Below are 27,667 nucleotides of genomic sequence, written 5' to 3' on the forward strand. Positions count from 1 at the left end.
TACCTGCAGGGGAACACCCAGAAGAAGATCTATTTCCCAGGAAGCAGAGAGGGCCTGCAAAGCCCTGTAACAGGGGGACCCCTAAGGCCACTAGCAAGCACAAACCCAGGTCAAGACAGGCACTTGGAAAAGAGAGGGCATCCTGCACGGTGCACCTGCCTCGGGCCGACCTCCCTGATGGGAGGGCTGAACTTGGGTGGAGAGCACCAGTCAGCACAAAGCCAATTTGCAAAGGCGGTAGAGGTAGAAGGCTTTTTTTTTAATGCTTAGGTTTGCTTGGTTTGGATAGCTCCTGATACTCACGAAAATCTCTGTCATCTTACCAGGTGGTTACGAACTCAACAGACACTTCGGGGAACAAATCCCAGAGTTAACATTTTGAAGTATCAAAAAGTACAGTGTGCAACGAGATTACAAGACCAAGAAACAGGAAGTGATTTGCCTTGCATAATGGAAACGCAAAATTCCCAGGAGGGTTTCAACAGCAGATCGGAGCTGGCAGAAGAAAGAACCAAATAACTCAAAGATAAGACAATTGAAATGAGGCAGGCTGAGGAGCAGAAAGCAAAAAGAATTATAAAAAGTGAAAATAGCCTACAAGACCTCTGGGACATCATCAAACATGCCAATATACACATTATGGGAGTCCCAGAATAAAGTGAGAAAAGAGCAGATGAAATATTCAAAGAACTAATGACAGAGAACTTCCTAAATCTAGCAAAAGACGTGAATACACACATCCGAGAAGACCAGAGAACTCCAAATGGGATAAAATTTAACAATAAAGGTAAAAATGGAAAATTCACAAATCTATGGAAATTAGGAGAGATCTTATTTGGTGCCAGTTCATGCTACCTGGGCTAGTTTATAAGTTTCCCTTCTAAGCAACCACCCCAGTTAGCCCTGCCCTGAGCAGAACTGCAACTAGCAAGGCTATGATTCTATCTATATGGTTTGGAATAATAACCTCTGTCTCTTCTCCCAAAAGGCCCCTGCTACTTCTATCCTTTCGTTCTGCACAATTTTCTAGCAGGGCAGGTATTCTCACACGGTTTGGATGATAAGAAGCTGCCCTCAGCTTCTCCAAAAGACTCTTGCTGCTTTAGCTTTTTGTGCTGTGTAGCTTGAAACTGATAATCCCTGGATCTGTCAAAAAATCCTACCCCTCCTCTCTGGGTCAAAATAAAGGCATGAGCCCAGGCCCCCCTTGTATCCATCCTCATCCTCCCCAGTTCCACTGGGGAGCCTACGGTAGTTAGCTCAGGGCCCCTCTGCTGCCCTCACTCTCCACTCCTCCTCCAGGCTGGATATCTGCACTTGTGCCTCATCACCCAGAGACCCTTCACCTAACATCCGAATAATGGGTTAAAGAGGAAATCACAAGGGAAATTAGGAAATATCTTGAGGCACATGAAAATGGAAGTAAAACATTAAAATTTACGGGAGGCAGCAGAGGCAATGGGGAGAGGGGGATTTATAACCCGAGCTGCTTACACTAAAAAACAAGAGCAACTTCAAAGCAGAGACGTAACCACAAAACTGGAAGAACTAGGAAAAAAAGCAAACTAAAACCCATAGCCAACAGAAGGAAATAAAGAACAAAGATTAGAGCAGAGATAAATGAGAATATAAAACAATAGAGAGAATCAATGTAACCAAAAGTTGGTTCTTTGAAAAGATCAATAAAACTGACAAATCTTTAGTTAGATTGAGGAAGAGAATGAGGATATAAATGACTAAAATGAGAAATGTGAATGCGGACATTACTACTGAATTCCTGAAATAAAAAGGACTGTAAGAAGATATTATGGACAACTGTTCACCGACAAATTAGATAACCTATATGAAATGTTCCTAGAAATACAAAAACTAGACATACAAACAAATTCCTGGAAATATAAAAACTACCTACATGGCTTAAGAAGAAATAGATTGCAACAAACCAATAACTAGTAAAGAGATTGAACCAATAACCAAAAAACCTCCCAAAAAGAAAAGCCTAGGATCAGATGGCTTCAAAGGGGAATGTTACCATACATTTCAAGAAGAATTAACACCAATCCTGTTCAAATTCTTCCAAAAAATTGAAGAGGAGGAAAGACTCAATTCATTCTATGAGGCCAACATCACCCTAGTTCCAAAGTAAGATAAAGATACCATATGAAAAGAAAATTACAGACCAAAATCTCTTATGAATGTAGATGCAAAAATCCTCAACAAAATACTATTAAACTGAATCCTACAGCACATTAAAAGAATAATACATCACAATCAAGTAGGATTTATTCCAGGTATGCAAGTGTGGCTCAATATAAGAAAATCAATTAATATAATGCATCACATTAACAGAATGAAGGAAAAAAAATCACATGATAATCTCAATTGATACAGAAAAATCATTTGACATCCAGCACTGCTTCTTGACTGAAACCCTTAGAAAACTTGGAATAGAAGGAAATTCCCTCAACATGATAAAAGGCATATATGAAAAACCCATAGCTAACATCATACTCAAAGGTGAAAGACTAAAGCTCCTAGAGTTAATAAATGAATTCAGCAAAATAGTGGAGTACAAGATCAACACTCCAAAATCAGTAGAGTTTCTATACACTAGTAATGAACAATTGGAAGGAAAAAGCAAGAAAAAAGTTCCATATACAACAGCAACTAGAAGAATTGAATATCTAGGAATGAATTTATCCAAGGATGTAAAGGACTTGTACACAGAAAACTACATAAAATTCCTAAAAGAAATAAAAGAATACCTAAATAAACTGAAGGACAGACATTCCACATTCATGGATTAGAAGACAAATATTGTTAAGATGTCAGTTCTACCCAAAGTGATTTATAGATTCAATACAATTCCAATCAAAATTCCAAAAGCCTTCTTTGCAGAAATGGAAAAGCTGATCATCAAATTTATATGGAAGGGTAAGGGTATAGCTCAGTGGCTGAGTGCATATTTCACATAATGAGGTCCCAGGTTTAATCCCCAGTACCTCCTAAAAAAAAAAAAAATTATATGGAAAGGTAAGGGCCCCAAATAGCTCAAGTTATCTTATAAAAGAAGTACCAAGTTGGAGGATTCACATTTCCTGATTTTAAAACGTATTACAAAGCCACAGTAATCAAAACAGCATGGTACTGGTATACAGACAAACATTTAGAACAATGGAACCAAACTGAGAACTCAGAAACCAACACGCTCACATTTATGGCCAACTGATTTTTACCAAGGGGGCAAAAACTGCTCAATAGTGAAAGAACACTCTGCTCAACAAATGATGCTGGGAAAACTCCATTTGCACATAACTGAAGGCAGTTCCCTATGTCACACCATATACACAAATTAACTCAAAATGGATCAAAAAGCCAGAACTATAAAACTTCTATCACACAATTTAGGGAAGTATCTTCAGAACTTTTCTTTGGCAATGGTTTCTTAGACTATATACCCGAAGCACATGCAACAAAAGAAAAAATAAACAGGATCTCATCAAAATAAAAAAATTTTGCACAACAAAGGACTTTATCACGCAAGTAAAAAGGACAACCTACACAATGGGAGAAAATACTTGGAAACCACATATTCAATAAAGGTTTAATATCCAGAATATGCAAAGAAATCCTTCAACTCAACAATGAAAGACAAACAACCCAATGAAGAAATTGGCAAAATACTTGAACAGGCATTTCTCCAAGAAGGTGTACATGGCCAAAAGAAAGATTCTCAACATCATTAACCTTTAGGGAAATGCACATCAAAAAACAATGAGATGCCATTTCATATCCACCAGAATAGCTCCTACTATGAAAATGGAAAATGACAAGTATTGGAGAGGATGTGGGGACATAGGAATACTTATTTATTGGTGGTGGGAATGTAAAATGGTGCAGCTGCTGTGGAAGACAGCTTGGCAGTTCCTCAGAAAGTTAAGAATATAAAAAAATAACAAAAGAGAGTTAAGAATAGAATTACTATATGAGCTGACAATTCCACCTCTAGGTATATACCCACAAGAACTGAAAGGAGGGAATTGCACAGATATTTGCACGCTGATGTTCATAGCAGTATTATTCACAACTGTCCAAAGATGGAAGCAACCTAAGAGGCCATTAATCAATGAATGGAAAAACAAAATGTGGTATATACACACAACGAAATAATATTACTCAGCCGTAAAAAAGAATGAAGTCCTGATACATATGACAACACGGATGAACCTTGAAGACATTATGCTGAGTGACATAAGCCAGGCACAAAAGAACAAGTATTGTACGATCTGACTGATAGCAAATAACTAGCATAAGCTAACTCAGAGAGTCAGAATCTAGAATTATAGGTTACTAAGGGAAGACTGGGGGTAGGAAATAGGGAGTTAAGGCTTAACAGGCAGAATCTCCACTTGAGATAATGGAAAAGTTTTGATAATGGATGGCGATGATGGTAGCACAACATTGTAAATGTAATTAACAACAGTGACTTATATATTTGATTGTAGTTAAAAGGGGAAATTTTATGTTGTAAATATGTTACTTAGAATAAAATTTTTTAAAAAATCCACGGAACTGGCCAATACAAACACTGGGCCCCGAGGTAAAGCACAAACCGTAGTACAATTATAAAAACGTGTCTTCATTGATTGTAGCAAATATACCATACAATTGCATGGAGTTAATTATAGAGTGGTATGTGGGAACCCTGGATTTGATACATGGTTTTTCTGAAAACCCAAAATTTCTCTAAGAAAAAAATATTCTAACATAAAAATAAAAAGCTTCTGACTCCATTTTTACTATCATGCACAGAATTTAAATACTAAAAGAACAAATCATTTCAAGGCACTCTGACCATAAGTTATCTTTCAAAGCCTTTAACAAATCCAAATATTATTAAGTTACTTTGATTTCTTTTGACTGAGATTCAGAATAATCTCAGGCATGTCAGCAGAGTCAATATAAAGTAGCTTCATATCTAAAAAAGAGAAGATTCTCTGTAATAGAAGTCCGTGGAAGAGGCCAAACTGGATAGGAAATAATCTCTTGATTGATTCCTCTTGTGCAATTGTGAGGATATTCGCATCAATATATCCAGCTTGAATGGTTTCCATCCCAGCTTTCATAAATTAGTGTGCGGGATTAGACTTTCTCTCCTTTTAGGGAGCAGGTTTTCAGAGGTGAAACGAATAGATTTACTTCAAAAATTCTCTTACTTGGAGTATGTGTTGGAATACAGGAGTTTTCAGGGGAAAAAGTGATTTGCTCAGTCACTTGAGCAGGGCAAATAAAGTTATAATTCTTTTTGTAATAGCTGCATAGATAGTACTGGTTGAGTGCACAAGTCCTTGCTCTTCCCGCCATCCCCAACCCCTCTTGCTAGTGAGAATCATTGTCCTCAGAGTAAAAATGAGCCTACTAAGAATAGAGGATAAAAACATTCCTAAGGTCATTACGTGAACCAATAAACCCAGAAGAGAAGTAAAAAAACCGCGTTAGCTAACATCTTCCTCTCCAAGCACAACCACAGTCCCAAAGTTACTCGCTGAACTTGGAAAAATGCCCAGTGACTTTGGGGACTCAATGCATTTTGGGCTTTCAAGTCAACAGACCAGTTCCATTACAGGAAGTTAATGAAAAGGCTGCGCTTTGCATGTGGCCATCCCGGAGTCCAAGGGCAACTGGGTTTCCAGACAGCACCCAAGACCCCCTAGCACGGACAGACCGTTCCTTGTCACAGAGCTGTGATTTCCAGGTACGTTTTATTCGGGCTGGTCCATGTACTCACGTAGCCTTTGTAGCTGGAGTCCAGCTCCGGGCCCGTGGGAGTTTTGCTGCGGATGATCTTCTCGGTCTGCTGCATGCGAAAGCGGCTGTCGTGGAGGGCTCGGTCCAGTTGTCGCATCTGTGACTCCAAGGCCCCGGTGTCCCCTGCAAGGTCAAGGATAAGAACTTGCATGGGCCACACCATTGTCCTAATCTCAAGCTTGGCCTTCAAGGAAATGTTCAAGAAATTATTTTCGGTTAAGGCAGCACAGAGATGGCATGTGGGGGGTTAATTACGAAGCAAATTTAGTTCTGAAGTGCCAGTGGGTTAGATGTTTAAATGGCCAAAGGAACGATGGGCTGCTGTCCACTGCTGGACCCTGCAAGAGCCTGCTGCTAAATCACCTGCCAGGGCTGCTCCTTCTTCTGCTCTGGTCCCTGGTAATCTGAACGCCTTTCGGTTGTGTAAGGTCTTTCTTTCTAGAATCTGGGACGAGATCTACTGCTCCCCAGGCAGCAGGAGGCAAGTAATGTCCACAGCTGATTACTGCAGCCACTTGGCGGGCAGAGGAAGCTGCGTCCTCCACTTCTCCTTTCGGCCACCTCAGTAGCGGTCCAGGGAGCTGCATGCCACTTAAGGCATGTCTCCGAGGTCACCCAGATCAGACAGATAGATGGGCAGGGCTTTATCTAACTGGCAGTTACTGCCGCTACTGAAATCTGAAACAAAACCAGGAGAACGCCAAGATTTTGTTCTTTTCTCTCCACCTAGACAAGTTCTGGAACTCCTGCTCTTTCAGAGTTGCAGAGTTTTGCTGGGCCGAAAAAAAAAAAAAAAAAAAAAAAAAAAAAAATATATATATATATATATATATATATATATGTATGTATGACAGCCTATGAACTGAACAAGAGCACTGACCATCCAAGTGGAGCTGGCCCAGGATGAAAACAGACCAAATATGAGCAACTTCATTAAATTTACTTTTTATTCTGAAAAAAGCCCTTTAAAAATGTGCCTGGAGGAGAAATCCTTCCTGTGGCTCCATCAGGCAGTTATCATCTCAGGAATGCCACTTCGCTGCCTGTCCCTTCTGCTTTGCTCCAAAACCCTAAGTGCATACCAAAACTCTGCAGTGTCACACGGGACCACATCACCGTGTTCAAACTCCAGTCTCGGGGAGTGGACGGCGCTCAAGGGGTTGAGCTCCTGCTTCCCATGAGCGAGGTCCCGGGTTCAACCCCCAGTACCTCCTAAAACCCAAAAACCCAAACGAACGAAAAAAAATGGAGCCAGTGTAGCTCAGTGGTTGAGTGCCGGCTTCCCACATACGAGGTGCTGGGTTCAATCCCTGGCCCGGTACCCCCAAAATAAAACAAAAAACGCTGTTCTCCACTCTCCCCCAAATTACCCAAATTCCCGACCCTGGACTACAGCCTGTCCAGCGCGACATGAAGCAAAACTCCCTCCTCTATTTTCTCCCTGTCAAAGTGCTTGTTTCAGGCACAGTTCTTTCCTTCAAGGAAAACCTACAGGTCAAGATTGGGTGGAAAATGTTTCTCGTTTCCAATTGTCTTAGGAAATTAAAATGACAATTATAACTGCCGAACGTCTGGTCTCATACCTCACTTGGGGTCCAGAGGGAGAGGGGATGCGCTCGAGATCACACGTGTCAGCAGGAAGGATGGGGACCGGGGCCCTGTACCCCGAGTCCCCAACCCCACCCAGTCATGACCCCGTGACCACGGGGAGCACTAGTGCACATGAGCTGAGAGCCCGTGCTCCGTGCTTCTGACTTCCTGCTGTAGTTAACGAAACTAATTGCCACTGAACACACAGAGGGGCCAGCTCCTGTCCCTCGATCGCTGGCCCCACGCCTGCTACTGACCCCCCAAGTCCTCTTCCCTAGGAGAGCAGCAAGAGAGGAAGGTGCTGCCTTAACATGCTGGTGCCACAAAGCTGAGACAGGGACAGCAGGTGTGCCAGAGGAGGTGTGCCACAGGGGAGGCGGGGGGGCTGGCGGCCCTCGTGCCTACCGGAGCTGCTTTGGATGGCATTTTCTGTGAGTTTTACAAAGGCCTCGGGGCTGTCGGGGATCACTACATCTGCGAAAAGAGCACAGACTCAGTTGACAGCTAAGGGCTGGAGACCTCGATTCCCCCCGTAGCAGGAAAGTGACGTGGCTAGGGAGAAAGAGATTCATTGTTCTAGAGAGTTCCCGAGCCCAGGGACGAGGGCCGGCGTGTCCACGGAGTGCTGCTAGCCGCGGAGACCAGTGAGCGCTAATGTTTACCCGCAGCGCCGGGTTTGAAACATGCGGTGGTTCCTTACAGAAACCCTCCAGGCTGCCCCCATCGCTAGCCCCGTTTTACAGATGAGGCCCTGAGGTCCACAAGAATCCAGCCACTTCTCCAAGTTCACACAGCCAGCAAGGACTGCAGCTTCCACCAGGTCAGATTCTAGAGCAACCCTGCCGCAGGGAAAAACGCTGAGAGCCACTGAGATCTCCGGCTCCAGGCTCCGGGAAGCACATGGAAAAAGGAAGAACCGCTGCATTTGATGGAACGGATATACCCAAATTATGAGCATTCCAACATGTCATCCATGTAAAGAGGATTACTGTTTTCCATTCTTTTGTTTTGCTTTCTTTCGGTACCAGGGCTTTGAAATGCACCCACAGCACGTGGCAAATCACAGTGGTCGCATTCGAGGGTCCAGCCACGTGTGGGCAGTGGCTGCCACTGGGCAGTGCTGGCCTAGAAGCCGCCTGCCTAACTATTAGGCCATACTGTAGAGACAAAATAGAAGCGAGAGAAAGCATTTGATTTCTAGACTTCGGCATCCAGATGTGAGCCCCAGAAACAAGCGAAAAGGGCCACCGCGGGCCTTTTAGAGCCAGTGCCAGATGCTTTCACAGGTGCCACAAATCGGGATCGAGTTATTTGTTCTGTCCGCTTTTTATTGACCTTTCTTCTTCCTCTTTTTCTACCGATCCCTTCTTTCTGTGGACTCTTGGCCCTCTCGTTTCCTTTTTCCACACTCCTCCCACGTGATTTCCTGCCTTCCCTCGGGGACAACCACCATGTGCAATTTCTGGCTCCTGAACGTGGGAGCCACCCACCTACCTGGTGGGCTCTCGCGTTCAGACTCTCCACGAGTATCTCGGAATCAGTGCGGGGTGTCCCGCTTCCCACCCCGCTGACCCCTGCCATGCACACACCCACAGTGTCCTCCGTCTGGGAATAACCTGCATCGACCCCCAAGATGCTCGAGCCACAAAATCACCTCCCTCCGACCCCACGGGGGCTCCGAGCTGGAGGAGCCTTCTCCTGGAGACTGTGCACATCTCCTCGACTCCCTCTCTTCCCCAGTTAGTTCAGGTCACTGTCATCGATGCTTCAAATGTTTCCACTCGCCTCTTCCTTCCCACAAGTTCCCCTCCACGTAGCGCCAGGACAGGTGCTTTGCAGATGGACACCTGCTCGCAGCAGCTTCCTCCTGAGGATGCCGCAGCTTCCCCTCATTGCCCCCAGGATAAAGCCAGCTCCCTCCCATGGAGAACCAGCTCTGCAGGGCACCTGTCCAGCCCCCGCTTTGCTCCCACCAGGCCTCCCAGTCCGCCTGGTGCTTTCTCCCTGCAGCTACTCACAAAGCTGGGCTGGTCCTTCCTTCCTTCCTTCAGACTCATCTGCACCCAACATACCTACTCCTACCCCTTCTTCAGGTCTCAGCTCATGAGTCTCTTCCCTGAAGCTTTCCTCAAAGCCCTGGGTGAGCTGTCCTGATGCACTTCTGTTCCACCGCCAGAACCTTCCTCTCCTCCCGCCAAGTACGCAGCCATTGCACGTGTGAGCTCTTGGACTAGACAAGGGGTTGTGCACTTAGGAAAGTGTTTCTCGCATAGTGGGATACATCAAGGGATGTGCCAAATTATGTATCTGATAATCACGCGAATACCCAATTTTCTCCTTGTGTGTGATAGCCCCGGACGGGAAAAGGAAGATGATTTGGGCTCACGCTGTTTCCTTCCAAGCGGGCACGCGGGCGGTGTGTCCCCATACCTGACAAGCCGACGGCCCCGCCGAGGTAGAAGCCTGTGTCCCCCTGGCCCTCCTCGTCCTCCGAGGCCGGGGCTCCGGGCGCCGCCGTCTCCAGGTCACGGCTGAGGTCGTAGTCGTGGTCCCACTCCAGCGGGATGGAGTCCACGCTGGCCGGCGTGTCCCGTCCCGACCGCTGGCTCAGGAGGGGCTGGGCCAGGGAGAGGGAGGGGTTGGAGGAGGGCAGGGGGGAGAGCACGCTGTCGGCGGAGGGCTCGGGCCAGCGCAGGGCGGCGAGGGCCGCGGGGTCGTCCAGCTCCAGCTCGCGGTCCGAGAGGTCATGCTCGTCATCGGCGAGCTGGGAAGGAACCCGGCCGGGCCGTTACTCGGGGGTCAGCGGCCCCCTCTCCGCTCGCGAGACCTGTGGCCCAAGCTTACCTGGGACACGTTCTAACTCGGTGGACTGTGTGGGGAGGGCAGAGGGGCTAACCTTAAACTTTCTGTCAACCAATGAATGAGAATTTTCTTCTGATCAGTTTGCTATCTGTCTGTCTGTCTATCTATCTACCTTCATCTATCTCTCATCAACTATCATCTATCATCAACTATCATCTACTTATTATCTATCAATCATCTACTATCACCAATCATCTACTATCACCTATTATCAATCTCTCATCTCTCATCAACTATCATCTATCATCTATCTACTTATCATCTATCAATCATCTATCATCAACTATCATCTATCATCATCAGCAACTATCATCTATCTGCTTATTATCTATCAATCATCTATTATCACCTATCATGTCTATCACTCATCTATCTCTCCTCATCTATCATCTATCTTCTATCATCTATCTACTTATCATCTATCAATCATCTATCATCAACTATCATCTATCATCATCATCAACTATCACCTATCTACTTATTATCTATCAATCATCTACTATCACCTATCATCTATCATCTCTTATCAACTATCATCTTCTATCATCTATCTACTTATCATCTATCAATCATCTATCACCAACTATCATCTATCTACTTATTATCCATCAGTCATCTATTACCACCTATCATTTGTCTATTACTCATCTATCTCTCATCAACTATCATCTGTCTACTTATCATCTGTCAATCATCTATCATCAACTATCATCTATCTACTTATCATCTGTCAACCATCTATCATCAACTATCATCTATCATCATCATCTATTTATTATCTATAATCATCTATTATCACCTATCATCTCTCATCTATCTCTCACCAACTATTTTTTTCTCATCAACTATTATCTATCTTCTATCATCTATCTACTTATTATCTATTAATCACCTATCATCAACTATCATCTATCTACTTAATATCTACCTATCTCGCTATCTACCTACCTACCGATATACCATGTATCTATTTTTATTGTGATAGCCTAATATGCCACTTTTGCCACTTAACCATTTTAAGTGTACACTTCAGTGGCATTAATTCCAGTCATGATGTGGTGCCACCATCACCACCATCCATTCCCTAAAATTTTTCGCCACACTGAAAAGACTCTGTACCTAGTCAGGGCTAACTCTCCACTACCCTCCCCCCCTTTCCATCCCTGGTAAGCGCTGATCCACTTTCTGTCTCTATGAATTTGCATATTCTATTTATTTCATATAAGTGAAACCATACAGTATTTGTCCTTTTGTGTCTGGCTTATTTCACTCAACATGATATCTTCAGGGTTTATCCAAGTTGTCACATGCGTAGACCTTCATTCTTTTTTAACAGTTGAATAATATTCCATCATGTGGATATACCACATTTCACTTTGTCAAATATATAACATCACTGCTTAATCTACAAATGCCTCAGTGTTACTATTAGTGAAGTGAGACTATTAAAATATAATTCCAAGAATTGATGTAAGATTAAACAAGGCAAAGGAATTAACGACAGCTGCGGTGGTTTGGAGCTGGTGAACACGCTTCTAACCTAGCCCGTTCCTGTGGGTGGCAGCCCACTCTAAACAGGACCTTTCGACGAGGCTCCTTCAGTTAAAGTGTGGCCCACCTCCGTCGAGACGAGTCTTAATCCTATTACTGGAGTCCTTTGTGGACAGTGGAATGAAATGCAGAGAGAGAGAGAGGAACCCATAGAGGGGACAGCCAGAAGCTGAAATTAAAGGGAACCTGGAGGAAAAAGAGAGCTTCCGTGAGCACTGCCATGTGACAGAGGAGCGTAAACCCGGCGGCACCAGCAGTCAGCCCAGAGTGCCAGTCTTTGGGAAGCAAGTATTGCTTTCATGACTCCGTGAGCTGGACTTCTCCCCAGCCTCAACCATGCACTAATAAAATTACCATTATTTAAGCTGACCCACTGCAGGGTATTTGCTGGAGCAGCGAAGAAAACTAAAACAGTAACCTAACCCCATCCCTGCAACATACCAGGTACCCATGGCAGATAGCAGGAACAAAAGAAAATGACTAATAAAACCTCAGCTTGCCCTTTTTTACCTTAAGCCCCAGAAATAAAATATGTTTTATTATATATTTTACTCCAAATCTGCTAATGATAGCATTAGATGTGAGTCTAGGAATAATTAGGGAAATAGAAGAAAACAAAATTCACCCAAACATACTCTCCTCAATTGGCCACTTACATTGCTCACTTCCATCGCCTTGTGGCTTCAGTTCTTTCAGAGGTTTCCTTATTTTCCTTAGAAGATATATACCAAATACCCTCCTAAGATCTCTACACACATTAACTCCTTTGATGCTCAAAATAATCCTTGCCCCGCGGTGGGTACAGTGATGAAACCTGTTTTACAGTTGAGGAAGCTGAGGCAAGAGCAGTACAGGAACTTGCCCAAGTGTTTTAGTTTGCTAAAAGCTGCTGGAAGCAATAAACCAGAAATGGGCTGGCTTTGACAATGGCTGGCAAGTGGGCAGTTCTGAAGCTGTGAAAATGTCCAAGTCAGGGCTTTATCAGCTGATGCTTTTTCCCAAAGACCGCCTGCTGGCGATCCCCGACTCACCCTAGGCCACGCCCCAATGAAGTAACCTAATCAAAAGGTCCCACCTAAAATAGGTTCGCATCCCCAGGAACGGATTAGCTCTAAGGACATGATTTTCTTGGGTCCATCCAGCTTCAAACCACCACACTGGGTCACGAGGCCAGCACACGGGAGAGCTCAGACATGCTCCCTTACCCCACGTGATGAGCTCGCTTTCGATTTCATGACAACAAAAAAGGTGAGCGCCACATACCGGCAGGCGGATCAGTTTCTTATGGTATCTTTCCACGCGCCCAAAGACCTCCTGGCAGTACCGCCGGAGCTCGTCCAGCTCCTCCTCAATGACCGCCGCGTCCAGGGGCTCGCTCTTCTCTATCAGCTGCTCTCCTTGGGCAATTATCTGCTCGATCTTATTGTGGTTCAGTGAAATTTCTTGCTGGAAGGCCTGTGGGCACATCGTGATACATAGCAATTGTAAAGGAGAGATTCTGTATTACATTAGAAAAACTATTAGGGCACAGATAGGACTCAAGCAGTTGAGCACCTGTTTCCCACATGGGGGGTCCCAGATTCAGCCTCCAGTGCCTCCTAAAAAACAAAACAGGGAAGCAGACTTGGCCCAGTGGTTAGGGCATCTGCCTGCCACATGGGAGGTCCATGGTTCAAACCCCGGGCCTCCTTGACCTGTGTGGAGCTGGCCCATACGCAGTGCTGATGTGCGCAAGGAGTGCCACGCCATGCAGGGGTGTCCCCCATGTAGGGGAGCCTCACGCTCAAGGAGTGCGCCCCATAAAGAGAGCCGCCCAGCGTGAAAGAAAAGTGCAGCCTGCCCAGGAATGGTGCTGCACACATGGAGAGCTGACGCAGCAAGATGACGCAACAGAAAGAAACACAGATTCCCGTGCTGCTGACAACAACAGAAGCAGACAAAAGAACACACAGCGAATGAACACAGAGAACAGACAACTAGGGCGGGGTGGGGGATGGGGAGAGAAATAAAGAAAAATAAATCTTAAAAAAACAAAACAAAACAAAAAAAACCCCCAAACAACAAGCAAACAAAACACCAACTGAGGGGAGCATATGTGGCTCAGTGGTTGAGGGGTGGCTTCCTGCACACAAGGTCCTTGGTTCAATCCCCAGCCCTGGTACCACAAAACCACAACAACAATAACAACAAAAACTACTGGGGATATTTCCAATTACCACATACACTGGCAAGCCACAAGACATCTAGGGACTCTCTAAAGTAAAGCATAAAAATACTAAATCAGGGAAGTACCCGTCTACTTTATTTCTCTTCCTTATATATCATGGTTTTTTTTTTCACTTTTCAGGAAATTTTTTTTGTGTGTCTTTTTTTTTAAATCTTTTTTAAAAAGATAGATAGATCACAAAAAATGTTACACTGAAAAATACATTAAAAAATACCCCACACTCCACCATATTTAAATATTTTCTCTTCTTTCTTGACTTGCCCAGTTTTGGATGTATCTTTCATTACTAGAGATGGTAAACAGCCAATAATTAGCTCACTATTTTGTGGATTGAAATTCAAGGTCATTAAAATTCTTTTTGTAAAAAAAAAAAATTAAGATAAGGAGTTAGAAAAATAAATATTAGAATTCCAGGCCAGGAAAAGAGCCTGTGGCTAATATCACCATATACAGCAGGGGTAGAAAATCACAGGGAAAAACTTTTCAAACACATCATGGAGTTCATAGGGCTGACTAACCCCTGATAAAAAGTGATGGCAATCAATAAAATGCTATTGAAATCAATCTAGCATTTTAAAGAAACATACAGAACATGTTAATGTTAGGTTTCCTTATTACATGGCAACCGTAACTGCGATCCAGCCAAATGGCAATTAGTGTCACAAATTTGTCTCAGAAGATTCTTAAGATTTTTTAAGGACATAGGCAGGTAAAGTTACGATGACTTGAAAAATAGAATTTGGGGAGGATTATTTAGACTCATTCTATGTGGTTTCAAAAGAATTAAATTATGACCATGGGGACAAGTTTCAGGGGATAAATTTTGTTTTAATACAAGGAAAATACCGGGAATAGTTGAAAGTGTTCAGTGATGAAAAAGAGGGCAAGTGGAGAAGGGAGGATGGTATAAGCTCCATGACACTGCCAGAGTTCAAGACTGTCCATGTGGCAAACAATTCTGGTTGAAGGGTTTAAAAAGTGATTTCCTGTAGAGAATTGGGGGCAGGAAGTGGGGCTATGGGGTAGGGAGGAGTTGGGCAAAACAGTAGGGTTTACTATTTTATGATTTCTTTCAATCTAAGAATCTATGATTAAGTGTAACTTATGATTAAGTGTCCATTCATCTACGTCTATCTACCTACCTTTATCATGATCTGTCATTATCTTTCATCATTATTATCCATCTTTATCTCTTTCTCTCATCTCTCAATTCATCTACCATCTAACTATCATTATGATCTATCATTATTATCTATCTATTATCATTATGGATCTACCATCATTATCTATCATCTATCTAACCTCTCACTCTATCTACCATTTATCTATCATCATGGCCTATCATTATCTATCAGTCTGTTATTATGGATCTACCATCATTATCTATCCATTATCAATCAATCAATCTATCTATAAGACTTCATAAATTGAATAAATCTGGAAATTATTCAACTTGTTAAACACTATCCCTTAAGGGAATCTTTATACCTAGTAGATATCCTTTCTATTTAAAATTTTAGGTAGCCACTATGTTTGAATCACATGGCCAAAAGCATAAAATGTGTCTAAAAATTGATTTGGCACCTAAGAAGATTTTTGTGGAATGAAATCCCAACCCCACACAAGGAAGCAACGTTTTTGAACTTCTTAGAAATGAATTAAAAAGGCAAAACAAAAAAATAAGCAAGTTAATTAAAAGTGTCTCTGTTAATTGTGCTTATCTCTGGGTGGTGCTCTTTATTTCAGTTCTGTCTTTTTTTCTTTGTCTTTACTATCTGTTGTAGGCTTTGATAACCAAGAAGAACTAATTCATTTAAAGTATTCTTCAGCATTTCCTTCGGAAAAGGATCGACAAACTCTTTTCACACTTTCTTAGCACTGATAGTCCAAAAAAATCACATTGTCTATTACCTTGAGCTGTTTTATTTTGGCTTGAACATCGCACTCAGAAAAATGCTCGATATTCGTGAGCTGCAGGTCCATTTCAGTGAGCCAGACCAGGATGCTGTCCCGTGCAGTCTCAAACTCCTCGCGCTGGCCAATAAAATGCTGGGCGTGGAAAGAAAAGAAGAAAAGTGAAAAAGCTGCACGTGAGCACACTGAGGCGGGCAGGCGACCCCAGGGCCTGCGAGCGCCCTGCCATCCTTGCCTCCGGCTGGCCCTCCTGCCACCCTACCCGGGCGCCACCACTGAAACGGCATCCCCCTCTTGGGCTGGCCGGCCCAGCACCGCCCTCCTGGCCTCTAAGGATCAAGACCTTGAGTCGGCGCAGGATGGAGGTGACGCGCTTCTGCAGGTTGTCCCATCGCTGGTTGCCCTCGTGGACCATCTGCCTGAGGCTGCCGGCCGAGTCGGTGCGGTTCTCCCGGGCCAGGCGGCGGTATTGCTTGTTGATGAGCTCCAGCTGGGTCAGGCTCTCGTGCACCTGCCGCTGGAAGGCCTGAGGCCACAGAGAAGCAGAGAAGGAGATGGGGAGGCTCTCGGCCAGGGCTCCTGGGTTCCCTGTGGCGGGGCCAGGGAGAACTGGGGAGATCCCGGCGCCGGAAAGGACGGCCTCTAAGAAGCGCATCCTTGACCTTGTTAAAGAAAGTATTTAACCCTGGTGGCTTAAGGAAAGGGAGTGGGTCGGACAGAATTAGGCAAGAAAATGGTGGAGTGTTAGATATAAATCTATATACATATACACATACCAGAGCTTTTAAAATAATTAACACCTTGGAAACAAATAGTCCCCCAGAATGAGTATATGACAAAAAGAGATATGCATGCTGGGGAGTAGATGTGGCTCAAGGGGTTGGGCGCCTGCTTCCCACATGGGAGGTCCCCGGTTCAGTTCCCGGTGCCTCCTAAAAAGAAAAAAACAACTGAGGAAACCAACTCAGGGGAGCCAATGTTGTTCAGTGGTTGAGCTCCAGCTTCCCACAAACAAGGTCCTGGGTTCAATTTCCGGCCCCAGTACCTAAAATATATATATAAATATGTGTGTGTGCGCACGCCGAAATGTGAGTTTGGAATGTTCCATATTTCTGATGTCAATACTGAAAAAAGACATCTACAGTAAAAGTGTTTCTTTCTTTGTAATATATGCAATTTCCCCAAAATCAAGCAATTGGCTCAGTTTGGATCTCCACTGAGGAAAAACTGAAAATTCTGTTTTGCAGAAGTTCCTCTAAACCCAAGCTATTATTAACATTTAAGAAAAAATAAAAGCAGTTTAGTTAAACACAAGTAACCTTACATAAAACATGGGATCCTGTTCTATTCCTTTTTTATTCTTTATTCCGTAAATTATTCAGTTTCTGTAAAATGGCCCGCCAGCTTACATGGTAGTGTCTATTCATTTCTGAGGCCACCCTGAATAAGGGTCATAGTTTCTGAAAAAAAAAAGTTTTGTTTTAGAGGCACCAGGGATTGAACCCAGGACCTTGTAGGTGGGAAGCAGGCCCTTAACCATTGAGCTACATCCGTTCCCCTCTGAAATGTAAAATACTCTATCCTCTTTCTCTCTGCACTATAGTATAGCCCTAACATAAGAATCATTTTGCTAAAATAAAGAGAATTTCTTCCCCCAAACTCATGTCTCATTTGTGACTGGTTTTCACTCTGACATTAGACCATTTTATAATTGAGTCATTGGATGGTACACATCTAAGCCCCCAAATTCGACTTTACTTGCTTCATCATACTGTTTACATGTTCCCACATTTCAACTGCTTAAATGGTTTTCCTTCAAGAGCTAGGATCACTTTAAAAACCTTCGTGGTCAAAATCCTCAAGACTGAGGAATGAAGAAACCTAAGGGGGAAATGCAACTACTGACCAAAGTAGACTTATGATTCTAGCAGTGGAAGGACTTGTATCGTTGCTATGCATGCAGTGGCTACCGGAAGTGCTGAGGGGAGGGAGAGGGAAGAATAGGTGTGACATGGGGCATTTTGGGGACCCTGGAATTGTCCCGCATGATGTTGCAATAACAGATACAGGCCATTACTCATTTTATCAAAACCTTTACAACTGCGTGGTGCAAAGTGTAAACTATCATGTAAACGATAGACCATGGCTAGCAGCAGCGCTTCAATACGTGCACATCAATTGTAACAAATGACCCGCACTGATGAAGGATGTGGTTAACGGGGGAAAGTGTGGGAGGGGGAAGGGGGTAGGGGTATACGGGGATCCCCTATATTTTTTTATTTTGATGGAACATTTTTGTAATCTAAAGTTTCATTTAAAATAAAATATGAATAGAAAAACAAAACAAAACAAGGACGTTCAGAGTCAACCCAGTCCTCTAGTCTAGGAAGCTTTAAGTTATTTCCCCCAGCGAAGGAAGTGGCGACGTGAGTTCAGCTTTTGGCCTCCCTGGAAGTCAGGGCACGTGCTTGTCCCGGGGTGGGAGGAGGGGCACCGGGGGGGGGTGACTGCCCTCCCAGAGCCACCCCAGTTTTCACATGCTCGCACGGGCTAAAGGGTGTGCCCACACAAAACCGTGTTTTGGTGACACATTTCTGTCTCTGAAGAAAATGACCTGCAAGACTCAGCCATGATGAAATCATTCATAAAGAAGTTGGCATGATATATCCTGCCATAACCCTCTGACTGGACTGAGGGAGAGTGTAAACTACAACGTAAACTGTGATCCATGCGGTGCAGCAGTGCTCCAAAATAGGGAGGGGGTATATGGGAACCTCTTATATTTTTTAATGTAACACTTGATGTGAACTATGTATCTTTTTAAAAAAAGACAATAAAAAATTTGCTAAAATAAAAAAAAATAAGTTAACTCTATCTGGTTAACTTTTGTCACAAAATTGGAGTTTAAAACAGCATCGAAAATTACCCCACTCAGCTAACATGGAGGTGAAGGTCAACCACCACAGTAGGGAGCCAAGAGTGCCTGCAACTGAAAGCAGGAGGATTGCATCCAGCATCCATGTGGGATCTAAGCCCCCTCTTGATATAGATGTGGAGTGGACACAACCAATCCAAGGTCCACAGGATGGAGGAATAGAGTATGGATTAGAGTGGACTTACTGATATTCTATTCATGCACTATTGTTATTAGTAATAGAAGAAAATGTGGCATCGGTGTGGAGAAAGTGGCCATGGTGGCTGCTGGGGGTAGGGAGTGGGAGGAAGAGATGAGATATGGGGGCATTTTCGAGGGTTGGAGTTGTCCTGGGTGGTGCTGCAGGGACAGTTACTGGACATTGTATGCCCTCCCATGGCCCACTGGGTGGACTGTGGGAGAGTGTGGGCTCTGGTATGGACCATTGACCATGAGGTGCAGGGGTGCTCAGAGATGTATTCACCAAATGCAATGAATGTCTCATGATGATGGAGGAGATTGTTGTAATGGGGGAAGGAGTGGAGTGAGGGGGGTGGAGGGTTTATGGGGACCTCACATTTTTTTAATGTAACATTAAAAAATAAATAAAGAAAAAAAAGGATCTTACTTCATTGGCTTTGCAATATAAGCCAATTACAAAAGGCTTAAACTTTTCTGAAGCTGAAAATAATGAGATGCATTACAGCAGCCCTTTCAGAAATATCAGTTCACATGGGGTTTGACCTGAAATCTGCCAAAGAGCGGCCTGTAGCTTTCTATTTTTAAAGATTTATTTATTATTTATTTCTCCCCCGTGCCTCATTGTTTGTGCTCGCTCTCTGCTCTCTGTGTCTGTCTATGTCTGCTTGTCTTCTTTTAGGAGGCAGAGGAAACCAAACCTGGGACCACCCACATGGGAGCGAGGTGCCCAATCACTTGAACTACATCTGCTCCCTGTTTGTTGTGTCTCTCATTGTGTCTCCTCATTGCATCAGTTCGTTGCGTAAGCTCACACTGCGCTAGCCTGTCGTGAAAGCTCACTGTCTGGCTCATCTTCTTTAGGAGGCACCAGGAACTGAACCTGGGACCTCCCATATGATAGGCGAGCACCCAACTGCTTGAGCCACAGCCACTGTGTATAGCTTTCTTTTAAGGGCACACCTGTTTTATACCTAATACATATCCTTTTCTATAGGAATATTTAGAGCAATCTAATGGTGTAGCTATATATACACCCATCTATTCAGATATAAGAACAATTTTTTTGTTTCACGTAGTACTCATACATATAAATGAACATTTGTGTGGTTCACTTGGCTGGCTGCCTTATGACTCTTGGATTTTAAATCCCACAAGAAAACAAACAAACTCCAAGGTTCCATAAAGGCCTCAGTAAATGCCTTTTTAACAGACGTTGCAAAGTAAATGCTTACCTGGCTGTGGTCCAATTTTTCGGTCTTCTTTTTAAACATCTTGAGAGCTTACGGGAGAGGCTGATTTTTTTTTTTTTTTTACAGTACATGCCTCCAAAAGGTTTACTGTCAAAATGTATCTGATGACACATCAGCCTATCAGTGGGAAGTGAAGGGAGAAGAAACCTCAAATTGAACCTCAAATTAAACCTTAAGTTTCCTCGGGTCCTTTGTGGAGATGGGAGAAAATTGAGAAGCACCAGTTTCATTATACTGCAGTGACAGAGTGGACTCAAGATGGATCAAACGGTCCAGGAACTGGAATCAATTATTGAATGATTCATTTCTTTATGAATATAATTATACTACTGCTATTTATGTTGCTATATAATTGAAAAGTCTTGGTGACACATAGATGGCACTGCTCTTTGTCTTCTAATTAGAAACAGGTTTTTAGTTAAACTGTTTTACTCGATTCTGCAGCCAACTCTATTTTACCCATGATTTAAAAAATATACACCTTTGCTCCAGTTAGGTAAAATAAATCGAGAAAATACATTTGCGCAATAGATTATGACGGCACGGAAAAACATTGCATTTTAATCTTAGAAAAGAAGGCTGACTATGAAGAATCCTGAAATGAAAAATAATGTCAAAGGGGAGCAGATGCAGCTCAGTGGTCGAGGACCTGTTTCCCATGTATGAGGTCTAGGGTTCAATTCCCAGCACCTCAAAAAAATTAAAAAAAAAAAAAAAAAGGCCAAAAACTTTTTTTGGGGGGGCAGGGGGGATTCACATTTCTTGTTTTCTAATAGAATTTCTCTTCATTACTACTTCATTTGTGATTTGTTATCATCTTAAAGTCAAATAAAAACCACCTTTGCCCCCTTCTCTGCCTATTTATGAAGCAATAACAAAGATGGCTACAAAAGCACTACCCAGCTGCTTGAAGAAATAATGTGTTAGGTTAATAGTTTATGTCTTGGAACACCAACTCCCAGCTGGCTCCTTTAATAGCAGAGTAAGTGGAATTATAAATCACCTCAAATTTCTTTAGCTCTTCTTTGGCAACTGTGTAGAGTACCCCAGAAGAGCTGGGGAAAGCAGCTGTCCTTTCTGAAATCTTCAGCCAATCTTCGAAACGAGAATAGTCATCCAGAAACTTCTGCCATAATCGCCATGTCTCTTCAATTCTGAGGCAGAACATGAAAGAACAGAGCACGGATTGTTTGTGACTGTTTATGCTGCAGAACTCCCACCGATTCCTGACAAAGGATTAAGAGAGCCCAAACAAGCAACTGTTGGGCCAAACAATAACTGTGCTTGGAGCCAAATCCTAGCAGAGTGAAAAAGAGACAACTGTTGGAGCTAAAATAAAACAGCTGTGTAAAAACATGTTCTGCAGCCTGTAGCTCTCGATTTGAAATTAGTCAAATTGAATATTATAAGCACATAATGCAAATTGTATTGGATATGTGTAAGGAAGTTTAGAAATACAACAAGCTCACAGTTTGCATGCAGGTAAATATTCCAACGAAATGAAATGGAGGTTTAAAAGCCAAGTTGAACATCTAATATACCAAATCAACCTATCATAGCAAGACAAATATTAAGCCTTCAAGTTTACCAGAGAACACAATGTGTGTGCATTAAAAGTTCTTAGAACAATTTTCTAACACCTCACGAGTTTTTATCTCCTTAAACTTAAAAGGGCTTTAAGATAAATAATGGTTTCTTTTTATTATTTCATTTTTCATAAAAGAATATAAATTTTCCACAGCCCCAAATTCTGTAATATTGTATTTGTTTGGCAGGGACATGTTCTTTTAATCTTGAAAAAAATTTCAGACTTACTGGACAGGTGGAAAATAATACAAACCCCACACAGTGAGTTCTGGCATGCCCTCACCTGGATACCCAGGCCTGCCAACTTTTAACATTTTGCCACATTTGTCAAATCCTTAAGTCTTCCTTCCTCCCTCCCTCCCTTCCTCCCTGCCTCCCTCCCTTCCTTCTTTATCTCTCTCCCCTTCCCCCGCTGTTGTCTGCTCTGTGTCCATTCACTGTGTGTTCTTCTGTGTCCACTTGCGTTCTCGTCAGCGGGACCGGGAATCTGTGCCTATTTTGTTGCGTCATCTTGCCGTGCCAGCTCTCTGTGCGTGTGGCGCCATTACTGGGCAGGTTGTGCTTTTTCACGCAGGATGGCTCTCCTTGCAGGGCGCACTCCTTGTGCTTGGGGCTCCCCTACAGGGGGACACCCCTGCGTGGCACGGCACTCCTTGCGTGCGTCAGCACAGCGCATGGGCCAGCTCATCACATGGGTCAGGAGGCCTGGGGTTTGAACCCTGGACCTCCCATATGGTAGGTGGACGCTCTATCCGTTGAGCCAAATCTGCTTCCTTATGTATCTATCTACCTACCTATTTTCTAAACATTTGAGAGTAGGTTGTACACAACATGCTCCTTGAACACATATTACTTCCATGCACACTTCCTAAGAACAAGGATATTCACTATGTAACCACATACAGGTATCAAGTTCCAGATATTTAATGTTTGACACGAAGCTCGCAGTCTGTGTTCCAATTTTTTCATGTCTCAGTATTACATTTCGGTACATCTCGATTATTAGATACTGGGCAAGGGAATCTTTTTATTTTTATGAATGCTATTTAAATTGCTAGGTGAGGGAAGTGAACTTCGCCCAGTGGTTAGGGCATCCGCCTACCATATGGGAGGTCTGCGATTCAAACCCCGGGCCTCCTTGACCCGTGTGGAGCTGGCCCACGTGCAGTGCTGATGCGCGCAATGAGTGCCGTGCCATGCAGGGGTGTCCCCCGTGTAGGGGAGCCCCACGGGCAAGGAGTGCACCCCGTAAGGAGAGCCACCCAGCGCGAAAGAAAGTGCAGACTGCCCAGGAATGGCGCCGCACACACGGAGAGCTGACACAGCAAGATGACGTAACAAAAAGAGACACAGATTCCCGTGTCGCCAACAACAACAGAAGCAGACAAAGAAGACGCAGTAAATAGACACAGAGAACAGACAATTGGGGCGGGGGGGAAGGGGAGAGAAATAAATAAAATAAATCTTAAAAATAAAATAAAATAAATTGCTAGGTGAGACACATTGCAACTTTGTATACAGCCTTCACTTGCACCTTTTCCCTGACAACACCTCACCTACGCTACAGCAAGTTGTGGAAACAAAGCCTGTGTTTGGATACCGTACCCAACGCAAAGAGTGACCACTCTGGGTGGTCTCCTCCCCGCCCTGCCTCGACTGCCCCGGCTTACCTGAGCCTCCTTTCCATGGACATGGCACAGATATTCCTCCACCGCCGGTCCAGGTTCCGCGTCGCCTGCTGGATGGAGTCGCACTCGGCGTCGGTGGCACACGCATCGCAGTCATGCAGCAGGACCTCGCACAGGTTGAGGACGGAGGCGACGCCCGTGCTGTGCTTCTCGATGTCCCTCTGAAGCTCCTGCAGGGAACGCCACATGCTTTAGTCAAACGCTACATGTTTCCAGAGCGCCTGACAGCAGGGACTTGGAGGGGTACGTGCATGCCAGGGTTCATTTTCCACAACAGCCAGAAGGTGGGAGCAAACCGAGTGTCCATCAGTAACGGATGAACGGATAAACAGAACATTCAACGGAATATTATTCAGCAGGAAAAAGGAATGAAGTTCTCCTATATGCGACAACATGGATGAAACTTGGGAACATCACGTTGAAGGAAATCAACACCAAGGGGCAGATATTACAGGATTCCACTTCTCTGAAATATCTAGATTATACAAATTTCATAGAGACAAAGTAGAGTAAAAGTTATCACAGTGGGGCAGGGGAGGGGAATTGGGAGGTATTGCTTAATGGGCACAGAGTTTCTATTTGGGGGAATGAAAAAGTTTCAGTAATGGACGGTTTGGTAGCACAACATTGTGAATGCGATTAATACCACTAAATTGAACACTTAAAAATTGTTAAAATGGATGGTGGTGGTGGTGCCACAATATAGTGACTGTGTTTAATATACTGAATTATACACATACACATGAAAAGTGGTTAAAATGGGTTATTTTGTGCTGTCTATATGTTACCAAAATAAATTAAAAAACAACAACATGTTGAGTGAAATAAGCCAGACACAAAGAGAATAAGCAAATTCATACTGACAGAAAGTAGGTTAGAGATTAGGGAAGAGGACTTGGCCCAGTGGTTAGGGAGTCCGTCTACCACATGGGAGGTCCACGGTTCAAACCCCGGGCCTCCTTGACCCGTGTGGAGCTGGCCCATGCGCAGTGCTGATGCGCGCAAGGAGTGCCCTGCCACGCAGGGATGTCCCCCGCGTAGGGGAGCCCCACGTGCAAGGAGTGCGCCCATAAGGAGAGCCGCCCAGCGCGAAACAAAGTGCAGCCTGCCCAGGAATGGAGCCGCACACACAGAGAGCTGACACAACAAGATGACGCAACAAAAAGAAACACAGATTCCCGTGCTGCTGACAACAACAGAAGTGGACAGACAAAGAAGACGCAGCAAATAGACACAGAGAACAGACAACTGGGGTGGGGTAGAAAATAAATAAGTAAATAAATCTTTAAACAAACAAACAAACACAGAGACATTGGACAAAATGTTTTCTCAAGTCATCCCAAGTCATCTGCAGTTCAGTCCAATGAAAATTCTAAGAATTATGCGAGGCAAACAGTAGCAAACAGGCTATGATGAACTGAGTACTTTGTGCTAGCTACTGTGCTAAATCATTTACTCATCTGAAGTTTATAGTAGCACTGAAAAGGCTGTCCCCTGAGTACCAGCAGTCTACAAATAAGGAATCTGAGGGTTCATTTTTCTGAGCAAGGACATTCAGATGCTAGGTGGTGAGATCAGGATTTGAACCCAGGCACTCCTTACTTTTACTATTGGGGTACAGCTTATTAAAGACTTAACTTAAAATTTAACTAACAGGCTACATGTGCCTATATTAAAAAGTTAAAAAAAAAAAAAACTAGAGTGAACTTACCGGTATTCTCCTATAAACTTATTGCGATTCTAGCAATGGAGGAAGTTATATCATTGATGTAGCACAGGGGCCACTGGAGTTGCTGAAGGAAGGGAGAGGGAAAAAGAGGTGTAATACAGGGGCTTTTTTGGGACTTGAAATTGTCCTGAATGACATTGCAGGGACAGTTGCAGGCCATTAAATCTCCTGCCATAACCTACAGAATGGCATGGGAGAGAGTACACACTATAACGCAAACTATAATCCATGCTGTTTGGCAAAGCTCCAAAATGTGCTCATCAGTGGCAATGAATGTACCACACTAACGAAAGAAATTGTTATTGTGGGAAAACTGGGAGGTATGGGGAGTGGGGCATATGGGAATCCCCTATATTTTTTTATGTAATGTTTTATGTAATCTATGTATCTTTTAAAAATAAATAAAAAATATGTTTTTAAAAAATGGCCACAAATTTCATCTGCCCTGTAAGTCTGAAACTATTTCAAAATAAAAAGTTTAAAGGACAGAGAATGGAAAGCTGAGGGTTAACTTGTGCAGAATTGGTAAAAAGGATGTGTGTTAATCTTTGGAAATGAATAGAAAAGGTGAAAGCAAAACAATGTAACTAGCAATACTATTATATGGGTATGACAGTAGTTTAAAAGGAAAGTCTAAGGTCATGTATATTACTAAAAGGAAAGCAAAAACTGTAACACAGGACTATATAGCATGGTAAAACTACATGTGAAATATGAATATGGGTAAAATTGCACATGAGACTATTTTTCCACTGAACTAATACATGTTAATACTACAAGATGTTAATCTCAGACAAAGGAACATAATGCTAAGTGAAAGAAACCAGACACGAAATACTACATATTGTATTATTTCAATTATATAAAACGTAAATATAAATCACTTCATAAAGTTAAGATTAAATTACTGGTTATGTAACGCTAGGGAAGGACTGCTAAAGAAAGTGGAGTTTTTCTTTTTGTAGTAATGAGATGGTTCTAAAATTTTTTTGTGGTAATGACTGAATAACACTGTGATGATATTAAAAGCTACTGATTATACACTTTGGATAGATCATATGGTATGTGAATATATCTCAATAAAACTGCTTAATAAATAAGTAAATGTGTAAGAATAGCTAGAAATAGCAGCTATGTACAGCAGGGGAAATACAGACAGACGGAAGGGGAGGAATTTTCTTGTTTGTCTGTTTTTTGTTTATTATTACTATTATTGAATAAATGAGAATGCTCTAATAATGACTGAAGTGATGAATGCACTACTACGTGATTCTACCAAATACCACTGATGGTACACTCTGGATGAATTATATGCTTTATTAACTTATGTCAATAAAATTGATTTGTTTTTAAAAAAAAGTTTAAAGGGAAAAAAAACTACTACAAGGCTTCTAACAAAAGCAATCTTTTCCATTCTAGATTTCCTCTTCCCAGAAGCAACTATTTCCATCTCTTGTAGCTCCTTTTTTCTGATGTTATTTCTCTGTTCCTAAGTTAAATGTTTATCCTGCTATTTCTTGCTTTTCAACTTGAGATCATATCAGCTATCACTATCACTAGCAAAGGATTTATTCCTTCTGCCTGGTCCAATTAACATTCTAGCAAAATTTATAGCTAGAGCAATGTCCACTGTTTGCACGATGACAGTAATTCAATACTTTTCACATCTCAGCAACCTAATATACTACGGTCATATTTATTTTGTAACATAACTTTTTGCTTTTCTGGAACTCATAATTCCTTCTCTTTTTAAGTCAATATTGTTGGCTTCTGCTCTCACTCTGTGGAACTAATAAAACTCCTTTCGGCACGGCTATGTCCGCTGGGTGGTCTAGTTAACTGCTCTCCTCGTTGGAGACACCCCCCCCAAAGCACCTGGGCCCGGCTCCTGTCCACACAGGTGCGCTGAACAGGAGCTTACCTGTCTTCCGGAGCTCTCCTGACTCCTACCTCAGGAATTCCCTTTTTCTTTCTGCTGGGTTGGATATTATTTTTTCCCTGTCCTGTTTTGATGTAAGAACCAGAGCTTCTTGAGAATGGGGGCAAACGAGGTAAATGTTTTAGATACCTAAAAGGCAGGGTATAAAACTCCAAATTATGAATAACGTTCTCTCAGATCTTTGAAGGCACTGTACCATTGCTTCCTTGCTTCCAGCACTGTTTTCCAGAAACTGGATTTTTTTCACTCTGAAAATCTTAAAGTCCTCTTTATCACTGTGTTCTGAAATTTCATATTGTAGTACCTTGGAATAGTATTGCTTGTTTTACATTTTTCTGGGCTCTTGTAGCCTAGAAGTGTATGTCTCTGAATTTGGGATTTTTTTTTTTTTTTTTTACATAATCCCT

General features: G+C 43.0%; 1 protein-coding gene across 1 annotated transcript in view; it reads right to left on the bottom strand.

Moving 5' to 3' along the window:
• The window catches only part of SYNE1 (spectrin repeat containing nuclear envelope protein 1), a 497,459-nt gene that overhangs the window by 20,544 nt on the left and 449,248 nt on the right, over positions 1-27,667 (bottom strand). The window contains exons 132-139 of the mRNA XM_058289685.2: positions 23,575-23,762; positions 21,321-21,471; positions 16,296-16,478; positions 15,950-16,087; positions 13,075-13,266; positions 9,829-10,162; positions 7,804-7,872; positions 5,789-5,931 (exon numbers count right to left, since the gene is read on the bottom strand). Coding sequence (XP_058145668.1) covers positions 5,789-5,931; positions 7,804-7,872; positions 9,829-10,162; positions 13,075-13,266; positions 15,950-16,087; positions 16,296-16,478; positions 21,321-21,471; positions 23,575-23,762 — 1,398 coding nt within the window. The remainder of the gene's footprint in view (positions 1-5,788; positions 5,932-7,803; positions 7,873-9,828; positions 10,163-13,074; positions 13,267-15,949; positions 16,088-16,295; positions 16,479-21,320; positions 21,472-23,574; positions 23,763-27,667) is intronic.

The sequence above is a fragment of the Dasypus novemcinctus genome, chromosome 28, assembly GCF_030445035.2.
Source record: "Dasypus novemcinctus isolate mDasNov1 chromosome 28, mDasNov1.1.hap2, whole genome shotgun sequence".
Lineage (NCBI taxonomy): Eukaryota > Metazoa > Chordata > Mammalia > Cingulata > Dasypodidae > Dasypus > Dasypus novemcinctus.